This window comes from Sycon ciliatum, chromosome 5 (genome assembly GCF_964019385.1).
Source record: "Sycon ciliatum chromosome 5, ocSycCili1.1, whole genome shotgun sequence".
NCBI classification, from domain to species: Eukaryota; Metazoa; Porifera; class Calcarea; order Leucosolenida; family Sycettidae; genus Sycon; species Sycon ciliatum.
In genome coordinates, this window is record NC_088647.1 from 10,959,664 (window position 1) to 10,973,510 (window position 13,847).

The 13,847-nt window shown below is 45.5% G+C and overlaps 2 protein-coding genes across 2 annotated transcripts in view; one reads left to right on the forward strand and one right to left on the reverse strand.

The window, feature by feature from the left end:
• LOC135817596 (chromodomain-helicase-DNA-binding protein 8-like) overlaps positions 1 to 9,899 on the reverse strand; it is a 48,830-nt gene extending 38,931 nt beyond the window's left edge. The window contains exons 1-5 of the mRNA XM_065330815.1: positions 9,654 to 9,899; positions 7,708 to 9,396; positions 5,002 to 5,582; positions 1,103 to 1,250; positions 286 to 477 (exon numbers count right to left, since the gene is read on the reverse strand). Coding sequence (XP_065186887.1) covers positions 286 to 477; positions 1,103 to 1,250; positions 5,002 to 5,582; positions 7,708 to 9,252 — 2,466 coding nt within the window. The 5' untranslated portion in view covers positions 9,253 to 9,396; positions 9,654 to 9,899. The remainder of the gene's footprint in view (positions 1 to 285; positions 478 to 1,102; positions 1,251 to 5,001; positions 5,583 to 7,707; positions 9,397 to 9,653) is intronic.
• Positions 9,900 to 11,714: 1,815 nt separating this feature from the next.
• LOC135816788 (uncharacterized) lies at positions 11,715 to 12,452 on the forward strand. The gene has a single exon (XM_065329889.1). It carries the CDS (start codon positions 11,715 to 11,717, stop codon positions 12,450 to 12,452), a length of 738 nt encoding a protein of 245 aa, XP_065185961.1.
• The last annotated feature ends 1,395 nt before the right edge of the window (positions 12,453 to 13,847 follow it).

Consider the following 13,847-nt stretch of genomic DNA (forward strand, 5'->3'; position numbering starts at 1 on the left):
GGTGCCCGCAGTCAAATCGAGAACTTTTTGTGACAGTCTTCACTGCGTTAGATCCTATTTTGTATGCCTGTGACAGTGAATGGTATCAATCTTGGTTCAGTGAGCCCATTCGAAGAGAATGATGTGTCATATCTGTCAGGACTAGCTTATTTCCCAGTTACGGATGAGTCTGAGATACAGGCACCCTTCGGTCCCGAGGTGCCCACATAAGAAAGGTTCCATTTTACACGCCTAAACCAACAATTTACAGCAAGCATCACAGGGTGAATCAGTAGCTGTCCTTACCTGGAAATGGTTTAGATGCAATGGGACGGGTTCACCTTTCTCTTGCAGAACAGCCACTGGGTCTTCTTTCTGTGCTAATGCTGCTGCTGAGCCAGAAGCATCATCATGATCAGAGTCACTCAGATTCAAGTCAATATCGTCCACATACTTTTTCTTTCTTGCAGCTGAACGCCGCGAAGATCTTCGAAGACTCTGCTCAAACAAAAGAAGCAGTAAACAAAGCCAATACTCAACCAGGTGAAAACACATTGATTGTAGAAAATGATTGTGTTGGCATGACCAAGAGAAGTTACGAAAATCAGTTCTCTTTCTATCCGTTGCACATAAGCGATGAAAATTAATATCAAAATATTAACAGCAACAACGTGTGCATAGTATTAGATTCGGATGGAGAGCCAAGGACTATAATAGAGAAAGATCAAAGGCTTACAAGCTATCCGGAGTTGTCCAACACATATTAATCCACACTGCTGGTGAGCCAAAAGTTCTCTCAAATGTGCAACAGTTAGCACTATACTGACAAATGTGCACGTCTCGAATTTGCAAGCCAACAGCCTTTCTGTTATTTCATAACTTATACCCTTCCAAGTTCCAAGGCTGTGGGCTTGCGCAATTCAGATGGGATGGAGCTAAACGTCAGGGCGTTGAATGTCAGTGCCATTCCTCGGTATTGTGCGAACAGTTGCACGTTTCGACACATTAATGTCGTGGTTATATTAATGTTGGACAACTACAGATAACGTGTAAACCTTTGATCTCTATTTACTTGTACAGTACGTAAATATTAAACTGCCAAACACCAAACAATTCTTGATACCTGAGAATCCAACGCAGCAGCCTCTGGTGTGGCTGGCGGTGGTGTTTCCGGGACTGATTCATCGCTCTCCTCTGCTATATCTTCCTCTGACGACTCGCGTGCACGTTTTCTGCGACCACCTGCACCTGCACCACCACCACCACCACGTCTAAGTGACCAAAAAAAGCACAGGTAATTCCACATGTCAAGCACAACAGCAGTGAAGACACCATACCACCGCAGCAGCAGCAGCAGCAGCAGCACCAGTATAGGCAACCAAATAACAGGGAAAGACAAACATGGGCAGTACCAACATGCCACAATGAAAAGAATAGTACATGTTAGATCGAGATCCGCAAGTAAACACTTCCATTCCCCGAACAGGCTCTCAGCTGCACAAAATGAACGAAAGGGCTGCCAATATTTTGCCCACTGGGCATCATCAGGGCAAGCATGAACTACAAGTTCCAACAAATGAGAGGCCTGATCTTAGGCTGGATGAAGATAGCACAATGCAACCACTACTGTCTGAAGGACAGAACCAACTGTATACTGTATTAAAGGGGAAGTATACCCTAAAATCAAATTTTCACCAGTTGTAGTCTTCGGGGTGCTGAGTCAAACGGTCTTGGTCCGAGGACGCTGAGACGCTCCCTTCCTCCTTTATTCCCAATCGAACTCGCGCACTTCCACGGAAACTGGGTGACTGCGCCCTACTAGATAGGGATTTGTATGGAAAAAGTCACTAAAAACGCCGTCAGCATCGACTCAGCATCCCGAAGACTACAACTGGTGAAAATTTGATTTTAGGGTATACCGTATTTCCGGGGTATAAGCCGCACTTTTTTTTGCTAAAAATCGGACCAAAATCGCCCCTGCGGCTTATACACCGAATATGCTTGCGCGAATGAATGCTTAGCATGCATGCTGACGTCATGTGACATGTCATTCGACTCAGCTTCGCGCCTGTGTTGCTATCCCGGCACTTTTACTAGTTTTAGTGCGCGGGCTACACCATACGGTACGCGTATACGGGGACTCTATTTTTCATAATCTGATCTAACGTGGTATTTAGCTACATAACCATAATAAATTTGTAGAAAGGCCATTTGTCAATGAGTGTGAAAAATCTTGGTTTGTGGGTGCGGCTTATACTCCGAATACCTACTTTTAGTCAATATTTTGCCTCAAAAACGGGGGTGCGGCTTATACCCCGGAAAATACGGTACTTCCCCTTTAACAAAATCCTGTTTTAAAAACAATCCATCAGCACATAAACCTGACTTTTGTGTTGACATACATACAGTAAAACCTGTGACTACCGACCACCCCTTGGTGCCAGCAAAAGCGGTCTTTAGTAGCAGGTGGTCTTTAGTTAGAGGTTTGCACCGCACGACCATATATCAGGGCATAGATTAACGGCCGGACATCGGACATTTTCGGCCACTGACCGGACTTTTTCAATTTCACCGGACATAGTGTCCGGTCAAAAAGGAAAAAAAGAGCAGCGACCTTTCGACCTTTTTATGCAGAGTTGGGCTTTCTTCGGAGCTTCGTGCCAAATGCGACTTGCATATCGTACAACTCACACGTCTACACCGTAGCCTCGATCCCTCAGGCGTAGACTTCACCATAATCCGCCTGTAGCAACGCGGTTGCTACAGTCAATTCACACTTTCGACCTTTGGTACATGCATGGTGTCGACTTCGCACCTGAATCTATGGGTTGAACCAGGGAGTCGTAAACCCAGGGAGTCGTAAAACGACTCCCTGGGTTGAACTGCAGTGCAGTTGTTCGCTCTTGAGAGGAAGATGTCATCTTTTATTTTTCACTCTTTCACTGACCAGGAATGCAGATAGTCTTTTAGAATGTCTTCTGGAAAGCGAAAGGGAGATTCAGAGGACTTGCCGCCGGGCAAAAAAGTCCGTGGTGTGAAGGCCGCTACTTTTGATAAGTGGATCTCGGACAATGATGCAGAGCTGACTACTTCTGCCTGGCTGATTTATGACCGGCAGAAGAACGATCGGCTGTTAGCAGAATGTTTGAAGTGTTCCGTGTGCATCAAGTTTGTAGACAGAGTCCGCAGTTGTAAAAACTTCAGCGAGGCTTTCATAACCGGATCCAAGAACCTGAGAACATCAGCCTTCAAGGATCATGCTGGAACGGAGATGCATAAACGAGGAATGAATCTTTTCCGCAGGCAAGAGTGTCCCGCTCGAAATGCCCTCGAATTCGGTCCAATTGCGAAGGCACTGTGCGAGATGGACGATGGTGCTGCCGCTATTGCACGACGCAAATTCGAACTGACTTACCTTCTCTGCAAGGAGCATATCGCGTTCGCAAAATTCTTGACTGCAACGCTTTCTTGTACATACATTTGTCGTCAGTAAATAGTTCAGTTTCTAATACAAATAAATTGGCGAATTGTACATAGTAATGTGTGAGATACGTCAACATAATGAGTCATTGTGAATATACTTCAGTACTACTAAAAAAAAGAAACACCCTGAAAATGTGTTGTGGAAAATGTCCGGGCATGTCCGGACAGATTTCAAAACGGAAGGACATTTGTCCGAGCTAAATGAAATCCTTAAGCTATGCCCTGTATATGGATCCCATTATATGATATGTATATCAAAATGCAGCTAATACAATTCCCCAAGACTTGCGCAATGCCATTCTTATTTCAGGTCAAACAACACTTGGAGAGAAAGACGGAGAGAGACAGAGATTAATTTTTTTGCGGACATCAAATTCAGCTCCTACTTCTGAAGCCAGTAGTCAAACGTTCCCTGTGGAAGTTTCGTTTTGCGCTGGGCTTCAAATTTGTTCATGCGATCAATCGTACCGACTGTCCTTGTTGCGACTTCTCGATTGCTTGAACGCGATCCTTCAGCATCAGGACCTTGCGGTGCTGCTTTGTTTCTGGATTCCTTGATGCTATCGTCGATTCGTCTGCATGACTGGGGTGACAGAGCCGCTCAGTCTTCTTTTCTCCTCCGAGTAGTATAACATCGATCAGAGAGCGCTTTCGATGCGCGTTTCCTATCATGTTTATTCTTGACATCGCTTGACATTCTGACAGGTGTAGTGCAGTCCACACCGACTCCACAGTCAAAATGACCTGCGTTCATTTCTTCAGCTGTGGTATCGAAAGATTCCTTTCAGGACCACGGAAAATCAAGAAGGAGCTTCGAGCAACATTTGGTTTCTTATATCGCGGTCGCTAGTTACGGGTCAAAAATCGTCTTTGGGACAAGAAAAGGCGGTGGCTGGTCGCGTTCAGCAGGTAGTCTCTAGTCACAGTGAATTTTGAATGTGAGACCGTCCGTGCCTGGCGAAGTGGTCGGTAGTACCAGGCTGGTCGCTAGTTACGGTGGTCTTTAGTTACAGGTTTTACTGTATGATTCTTCTGATGCGAATGTTGTCCTGATACAGCAGCACATATGCTGCAGAGTAAAATTGAACACTGTACACTGCCTAATGTTTGCGGTGTATTAATGTTTGCTAATTTTTCAAGAAGAGTATACCACGAGTATTAACCATCGGGAATTCAAATTTCAACAAGGGTGGCCACAGTGCTCCGCAAACATTTGCCATCGTAAACTTGCTGGTTCTGAGAGATCGCAAAAATTTAGTGACGCGAATATAGGGCAGTTTACAGTACTCTTTTATCTACTACTGTCGTGGACATGGAAGTCCGGTCGCACGTCTAGCGGCCCCAGGGCGCTGGCCATGCAGCCGTGGGTAAGCAGTACACACATGCATGACACTGTATTATGCGCTGCATGCAGTGCGCTGGTCGCACCGGATCAACATGTGTACTGTTCTGTACGCGCTGAGGGCGCCAGCCCCGGTCAATCGACCGGATTTCCATGTCCACGGCAGTAGTAGCTGATATGACCAAGATTGTACTTACTTCTGTTGCTTGCGTGAATTTAGACCTCTCGGGGTTCCCTGTGCAACAGCCAGTCCTAGCTGAGCGTGAGCTTGCTTTCTTGCTACCGCTGCAGCCCTAGCTTGCTGCATCTCCATTTGTTGCCGTTGTTGCTGCTGAGCGAGCATCATTCGTTGTTGCTGTTGCAACATTTGCTGCTGTTGCATCTGCAAGTGCTGCATTTGCTGATGTTGAAGGTGTAATTGCTGCTGTGTGTGCTGCACTTGACCTGGAATAGCAGGCATTTGCATCTGTGATGTCAGTTGCGTAACAGACATTGGTCCAGGCGATATTTGGGGTACAGGTACAACAGGTTGCGTGATACCAGCGGCTACTGCTGTCACAGCTACTACTGTTGCTGGTGTCTGAACTGCAGGTTGCTGGGCGGCAGCTTGCAACTGTGCCTGAACACTTTGGACAGCTTGTGTAGCTACAACTGGTGCATTGGCAGCAGCAGCAACAGCAGGTGATGCCTGAACAGGACCAGTCACCCCAGACAATATCTTTTGCTGATCTATTTGCTTCTGGTATGCTCCAGATAACTGCTGAAGACGTTGCTGTTTCTGATAAAAGAATAAAAAGAAACATAGACCAATACACATTTTTAAAAGAAGTGTAGCATGGCTCCATTGAATCCAGCAAATTCTAAATTTTTCGGCCAGAAGGAAAATATCAGAAGAAATGGTAACTCCAGCAAGCATCATCAGCAATATAATAATATGTGATAACACAACAAGGATACCATTTCAGTGCCAAGATCATGTTACATATACAAAGCACGCCTAGAATTATCTCACTGATGGGTGATAAAACTTCCATAAACAGACGTCACAGTTCATATCGAACTACAGCTTGCAGTATCTCAAGTCAGGTGGTGAGGAGTTAGCATGGAGTGCATATCTCAGTTTGTGTGATCCCAAGTCAGACGTGAAGGTGAAGGTCAAGGTCAAGGTGAGAGAGAGAGAGAGAGAGAGAGAGAGAGAGTGTGTGTGTGTGTGTGTTTGCCAGCTAGTTTGGTTGGTGGGTACACTTATGGCAGATAGTGTTGGGCCTGTTGCCAACGGGCTCGGCTGCTTGAAGGTGTATTGTCGTACCTACCACCTTTGTTGGTTTCAGAGTTCATATACTTTCTATTTGAAGTATACATACCTGTTAACCATGGACTGCTTCTGGCTAGATTAACTCTTGTGTAATCAATGGTGCTAGTGAAGCTTATATCAGATCCACTCTGATTTAGCCACCCACACTAGTACCAAGTATTACCTTCACTGGGGGCAGGGGTACCTGCAGTTGGATCCCGGGACGGATACCCTGATGCCGTCAATCCTTTTTCTGCACCTTGTCCTCACCCACTTACTGAGGTGTGGTGAGCCCATAAGTGGGATCATTTCAAGTCCACCCTAGTTTGGGGATTTCAGGGGGTGTCGGCCGTTGGGTGGTTCAATGGCCAATTGAGTCATCTTTCCAAGATTCCTTTTGAGTCTCTCTCCCCTCTCCCGGGGAGACCCACGTGACCAGTTTTGGCAGTGAGCAAGTACAAGTGTGTGTGTGTGTGTGTGTGTGTGTGTGTGTGTGTGTGTGTATGCGTGTATGTGAGAGAGTCTCACGGGCGGTAACTGCTTCTGTCGGATGAGATGAAAAGAGGGAGTCTTCACTGTCTGGTCGCAAGTACATGGAAGCAACAGAAATCAGGCGCAGAAGGCCAGCAATCCACTGTGACAATGGATGGAGATGATCCGCATGAAATCAGCATAACAGGACCCTCAGCAGCGACAACTTAGACATGACCATCTCATCTGACAGAAGCGCTTACCACCCGTGAGACTCGCGCGCACACTCACTCTCTCTCACACACACACACACACACACACATTCACTTTCATTTTCGAGCCGGATTTGGGACCACACAAGCTGAAACATGCACTTCATGCTAACTTGTCCCCACCTGACTTGAGGCAGTGCAAGCCGGTGTTCGATATGAATTATGACGCCTGTGAGATATTGTAGGGGGCATTGTATATTTAACATGATCGACTACAGTATTGAACTCGGATGGAGAGCCAAGAATTAATTTATACAAAAGAGACATGAGCTGATTGTTTAGTAACTGGTGGTGTTAGTGGACAGTATATCGTAACTTGTAGTTCCTTGGCCCTTTCTCTTTTGTATAGACTACAGTATTAGTCCAAGTTCTTAGTACTGAAATGGTATCCTTGTTATGTCATCACGCTATAATATATTGTTGGATAGGCTTGCCGGAGACACCATTTCCCCTGATGATGCCCCCCTGCCCAAATATTCAGAAGGAAAGAAGAATTTTGTGTAGCCAAGGACAGGGTGCTGGGGTATGCATCTTTTGCTATCAATACACATGGTGGCACCAATCGAGTGGAACACATCCGACAGTGGTTCTTGACACCAGCACACCTACAGCGCCCTTATATTGACACATATGGGAAATGTCCGGACAAACTGTAATCCATGGACACTCTACATGCACTATAAAAGAATTTCTGTACATGCACTGCCATTGAATCACACAATGCGCTCTACAAAAGACCACATGGCCTGAAAAAACCCTCAGAAAGTAGCCATTGCCAATTATAGTAAATTAGTTAGAAAGGTCTCCGGTTACTACAGCCCTGGACTGTATTCAAAGTTGTCTCATCCACATCAAAGAATCCTTACCACTTTGTAAGCGGGAGAATCCTCAAATGGAACACCAGTCTCTTCTTCCGAGTATTCTTTTCGAAGCTGTTGTAGTTCCGTCTCAACTTTTTGAATAGCTGGAACAATAGCCTGCGAGACGATTGCAAGTGACCGATTAAACTGCTGCTGACGATACTGATGCTGTTCGTCCGGTGTCATGGCGGGTAGCCTTACATTTAGGCCACCATGCAACACCTGAGAAGCAGTGGTCTGACTAGTCGTAGGTCTTCCACGTGGAGGCAATGACTGCTGCAAGATATTCGGCCGAGATGGAATAACTCCTTGCGAAGCAGGGTGAGGCATTTGCAGACGAGCACCAATTTGCTGCGCAACAGCCAGGTGTTGCATGTGTTGCTGCTGTAGAAGCGCGGTTTGTTGAGCATTAGTCACCTGAGCTGCACCCGTCACATTCGCAGAAGGAAAAACACTGGCAGTGGCGGACAATGTAGCACCGGATACTGATGCTGTCGGGTTAGTGTGGTGACCATCTACACCAGAAGATGCACACGTAGATGTAGAACTTGACAACGCATTGGACGTGGAACTTTGTAGCATTCTGGATGCTGTTTGCGCTGCCTGCACTGTCTGCTGTACTGATTCGGCTAACTGATGTTCTGACTTCGCCTGCACGTTAGTATCAGTTGACACTGGTGCTGAAGTTGACACAATTGATTCACTCTTTACGGGACTCGGTGTACTGGCTGCAGCCACAAGGGAAGAAGTTCCCAAACTAACAATAGACTTTGGAGTTGCAGACTGGCCATTGCTTGAAGTAGTGGCATCCAGTGAAGGCGGCTTTTGAGGAACTGACAGGGTAGTAACTGCAGGGCTACTTACCACTGCTATTGGTTGCCTCTCATCTGTAGCAACATTGGTGGACTCTGCAGCAGTGGTACGCTGTTCTGAGGCCGTTACGACACTGGGCGGCTGTGTTGACTTTGTTAGCAAATCCATATCGCCATTACCAATCGCCTTGGCAGTGGATATCACAGCATTGGAAGATTGGGTTACGTTACATTGACCACTTGAATCGGCCACACTCGCCTTGCTATCAATATCGGCTGGTTGCTGGCTTGCTACATGCGAAACACTGCAAGAACTTGAGTTAGTCGTAACGTGGGACATAGGAGGTGCAGCAGCACCAGCAGTGCTAGTTGCAGGCTGAGAATCGCTAGTAGCATCGCATGTCTGTACACCTGCAGATGTGCTGGATGTGGTACTGCATGTAACGGAAGCAGTGCAATCTTTATCTAGCAAACTCTTCCCGAGAGCCTCACTGGATACTCCTGCCGAGTCGGCCGTTCTAACTACAGAACTATCAGGAAAGTGAACGGGCAGGACATTGGCAGCAGGTACTGCGGACAAAGGCTGAGAAACAGTTACAATGGACTGAGGTGCTTCAGCAGTTGACAACTGGGCTGCAGTATGTGCTCCAATTGCGGAGTCTTGCGGTGGCTGCGCATCATGAGGATCAACAGCCGTCAACGGCTCCAACGGTACATCACATGATGTTGACTGAGCCATATCACTGCATCTTTGTACGTAGCACCAGTGTCGAAAATATCAGCAATGGGGTAAGTTGATAGATCATCCACTAGACTATGTACAATCTGAATTGAACTTAAACACTTAAGTGCGTCGATATTCCTCCGTACGTGAGCAAAGCACCTGAGAAAGCAAAGCACACGAGAACCAAAACACAGGAGTCAAACTAAACGCAGGCTTGGGATGTATGACTACACAATGGGAACAAACATGATAACAGGAGGGATAAATTCAAAACACGGCACGTGACCGGTCATTCAATAATATGCTCGTGTGTCCGTACGTCCCCCGACACATCGACTGAGCATGAGAACCCACCATACGCCATACGGACCAATAACAGAATCGACGATGAGAGTAAGGGCTCAGGTGAAACTTACGAGTGTAGAGTCCGCGGCACCAGCAAGCACCTTCAAATTCTGTGCAACAGTTCAAATATCGATTCCCAACCTTCAAACTCAATGGAACGAAAGTAACATATTCCGTGAGTATTGCGTTGCAACCAACATAAAAAATTCCAACAGCTTGCTGAAGGTTGAACAAGACAATCAACACCATTGAATATGCGATGGGGAACTCGACAAATCTCGTACACACAAAAGTCGAAAATAGTCAAGCGCCGGCCATAGAGTGAAAACATGCGCATGCGCTTTTCGCTTATTGGTCAGCTGATTTCAGCAGCTGAAACTAGCTGCGCGAATGCATGCGCTTCATGCAGTCCATCCACTCGATCGATCCGGCGAGCATAGACTATGTAGACTACGTATCATCGTATGCGCTAGCGCGCGAAGACAAGTCGGCCCCCGACAGATTCGCCAATTCGGCTCTGTTTGCCTCAATATTTTGCTGAGCCTGGCAGTACAACCGGGGGGAATAATTATAACCCGATATTTTGCTATTTTTAAACCCAACATCTCGATACAGTCGTCCCTCTCTAATCCGGCACTTTATAATCCAGCACCCTCGATAAACCAGCACAATTTTCAGTAGCCAAAATGTCCTCTTCATGTAGATCTACATTGCAGCAGTAAATCAGATTTGTTAATCCAGCACCCTCCCTAATCCAGCAGATTTTCGTGGCACAAATGGTGCCGGATTATAGAGGGACCACTGTACTACAAGTATTTTTCTCCGATTTTGCCGTCAATTTCAGCTCAACTTTCGAAAATGACAAACGCTGCTAGCGCTAGCAAGACTAAAAGTTATGAACTCTACTTGTAGTCTTGCTGCTGTAGTAACAGTACGAGTAGTACTAGATATCCTTAGCTAAAAAAACGCTAACGTAAACGCAAACCTTTCCGTACTTCGGATCGTTCAAGCTGACTTTTCCCTTAGCACAAAGTACGTTATAGTTGAGACGAAGTAGTCGTGACAACCATGGCGATATGAATTTTCGTGGAAACAGATACGGGAAATTCAAAATTTTGAACCAGGGATTGGTTTGCTGTCGTTCCGAAAGAATACCTTGGCGAGGTCTTTTACTCTGGAATAGCAAAAGCACGGCGAAAATGAGTTTTCGCTGTTCCCAGGTCGTTGGAAACCCTTTCCTAAACGCAGCACCGAAGACTGTAAGGGTTCTCCAGCTCCAGCACGTCTGGGAGAGGCCGATGAATTTCTTCCTCAGGAGTGCCGTGGAACTGGTCCTTTATTTCCCAGATGGGATAGAGGGAGAAAGGCACGAAGCAGAAAACGCAGAAATTGTCAACTGAAAGGCAAAACTCGCCAAAAAAGCTAAATGTCACAAGAGGAAGCAATCTCGACTCTCGATCTCATCTCGATCTGCACGACGTGCTTTTTATCTCCCGCCAGTTACAAAACAATGCGAGTTTTTGCATTTTTTGCAGAATTTCCATAACGAACGTCGGCCCGTTATTTTGAGCTCTATAACGTTTTTCCGTTATCCGATAACGTCTTTTGTCACGGCTGGGAGTGAGTACCGTAAAAGTTAGCGTTATCGTACTTTTGCTAAGGATGTCTGTGTACTGTTGTACACCACTGTACAGTGCGCGTGCATGCAAATGCATACTGCAGTACAGTGCACGTGTGGCAAGACAAAAAATTATTGAAAAAATCAATATTCTGGTCATTGACATGATGTATTAATTTTACCAGCAAAGTACAATTATGTATAATGTAGTATCTGCAAGTCTTGGTTTGGGTCTGGGTGCTGGACTAGTGACAAAATGATTACATATATGCACTGCCTTATAACATTGTAATACTTGTTGCTGGATTTTGGAATGATGCAGTCGCTTCGCTTTTGGAAAACAGCACACTCCAGATGTGGAAATCTATCAATTAGACTTTGCTCAATTGCCAGTTCGACTGCAACGTCTGGTCTATATGCACCCCTGCCTGAATTTAGTCCTCAGCCTCTCCTCCGTCCCCTCCTGCCTCCTAATGCTCTCGTTAAGAACAAATTCACAGCCCCCTCTGCGTTGATGAATGCTGTATTCTTGACGAATGACGACAAGGAACGAGATAACGTGGCATTCAAATTGAAAGATGGAGTTCTGATCATCCAGCTACGTCCCAGTGATGAGGGTAGGCGACTTTCATGGTCCATGCAACGTCTCATCATAAAGGCGCTGCAGCAAGCTCTGAGCAGTGATGAGGTGAAAGGTGTCCTGCTAACTGGTACTGGCAATGTGTTCTGTGGTGGAAGTGCTTCTGTTGATCCAAAGTTGATTGCAGGTGGAAAGAAGGAGATTATCACTACATCTTGTAATTTGATGCAGGAACTTGTTGATGCCCTTATTCGCCTCTCCAAGCCCAAAGTACTGGCTGTCAATGGCAGCTGCCATGGGTTTTTGTTTAAAGCTTTCCCTCTCTTTCACCGTGTAGTCGCTGTTGACAACTGCTCTTTCTCCACTGGTGGTGGACCTATCTCCAAGAAGGACGTATGCTGCTCTTCTGTGACGTTCTGGCCCAAGGCAGCAGCTTTTAAGAGTGCACAAGTGGATTTGAAACAAGCATTGAAATATAAGCTAGTCCATGTGTCTGTGCCATTGGATGCCTTATTTGACACAGCTATGATGGAGGTGAATAGTCTGCTACTCTCTGAAAGGATTCCCGTGAAACTACCACAAACTGAAACACTGCTAGAAGCGAATAAGAACGAATGCCACAAGCTACTGCAACACATTCAGCGAAGGATTGGAGAAAGACCGACTGCTTAATTAAATTGGCTGCTCAATCAAGTCCTTACATGCATCGTCCTACTTTCGTGCACTGTGTTGCACAGTGTTGCTGTATATACGTTTCAGACTCTGGCCGGCGCTGTGTGTATAACAGGTGTATATTTGTATAGGTGTGTGTGTGGGGGGGGGGGGGCTAAATAAATATAATTATTCTTACACTGGTTCACTTCACCTAGGCTATGTATATTGCAAGCTGCTGATCGTTTTCTCTAAGTTTGATATTTCTTTTCCTTATTTTAGTACCTCTCTCTGTTTACGTGACCATGTGTTGAATTTCATTTCGTTCGAGCCTCCACGAACATTCCTTTGTACAGAGAGGATGATCCTAACCAGTGCAGATCCCAATATGTGTAAATCCCACTTTGAAGTAAGCTTTTGTATTCACATGCTCAGCACTACCAGTATAGGAAATATTCTGGATTTACAGACTTTGTGGTTGAGTGTATGCTTATGCTATTACATGTATTTGAGTAGGGCTGGACTGTGCAATTTGGGTGTGCAATTCATGCATGCCATACTTTGTTCTAATTATTATTATTGTAACAGCGTGGGAGAATCAGACGTCCAATCCTACATTACTGTAGCATGCATTCAGACCGAGCACAAATACACACACACCGTTGGGCTACAAAGAGTGGTGAAGAGAGCAAACAACTACATGTACAAAGAGGTAAAATCATCAAGAAAACCATTTGGGCCCAAAATGACATCCAACCGTGTGCCCTACCTAGTTTATGACTCGGTCTCCGGTAGAAAGCAATAATTATCCTGACGCATGCATGCAGGCAAGTGGGTGAAAGCACGAGCAAATACTATAAGTGTTTGTACTCTTGCCTTGGCGGAACGGTTACAGTACTATTTTCAGCAAGCACAGCGGTTTTGCGTGGCAAGTAAAAATAGCAGTACTGTACTGTACTGCATAGTTGCAGGAGTTGGGCCTAGTGGATTTCCAGGTGTGTGTAGATTCATATGCCTATTGATAATTTGCTGAAAGAAAATAGGTTAGCACAGTTGGTATACGTATGTGCTATGCGCCCGCCAGTACACACAGCAACATCAACTTCAAGAGTACTAGTGGATAAACAATCTATTCTTGGTAACGATGGTAATATGCTACAGCAACATCCATTCATATCCATGGACGAATCATTACAATTGTAGATATAGAATACAAGAACACAATGAATTGGGAACTTTGAAGTACAACAAAGCTATCAGTAAAGAATATCAACATGTATTTGTAGGTAAGACTCAGATGGAGAGCCAAGAATTAAAATGAAAAAAAGAGAAGGACCAACAGTTTACAAGTTATCCGTTGTTTGTGTCCAACGTTAACAAATAATTATAAGCAAGATACCGGTGAGCCAGAACGTG

Excerpts from the sequence above, each read along its gene's own strand:
- LOC135816788 (XM_065329889.1), top strand. The coding sequence starts at position 11,715 with ATGAATGCTGTATTCTTGACGAATGACGACAAGGAACGAGATAACGTG.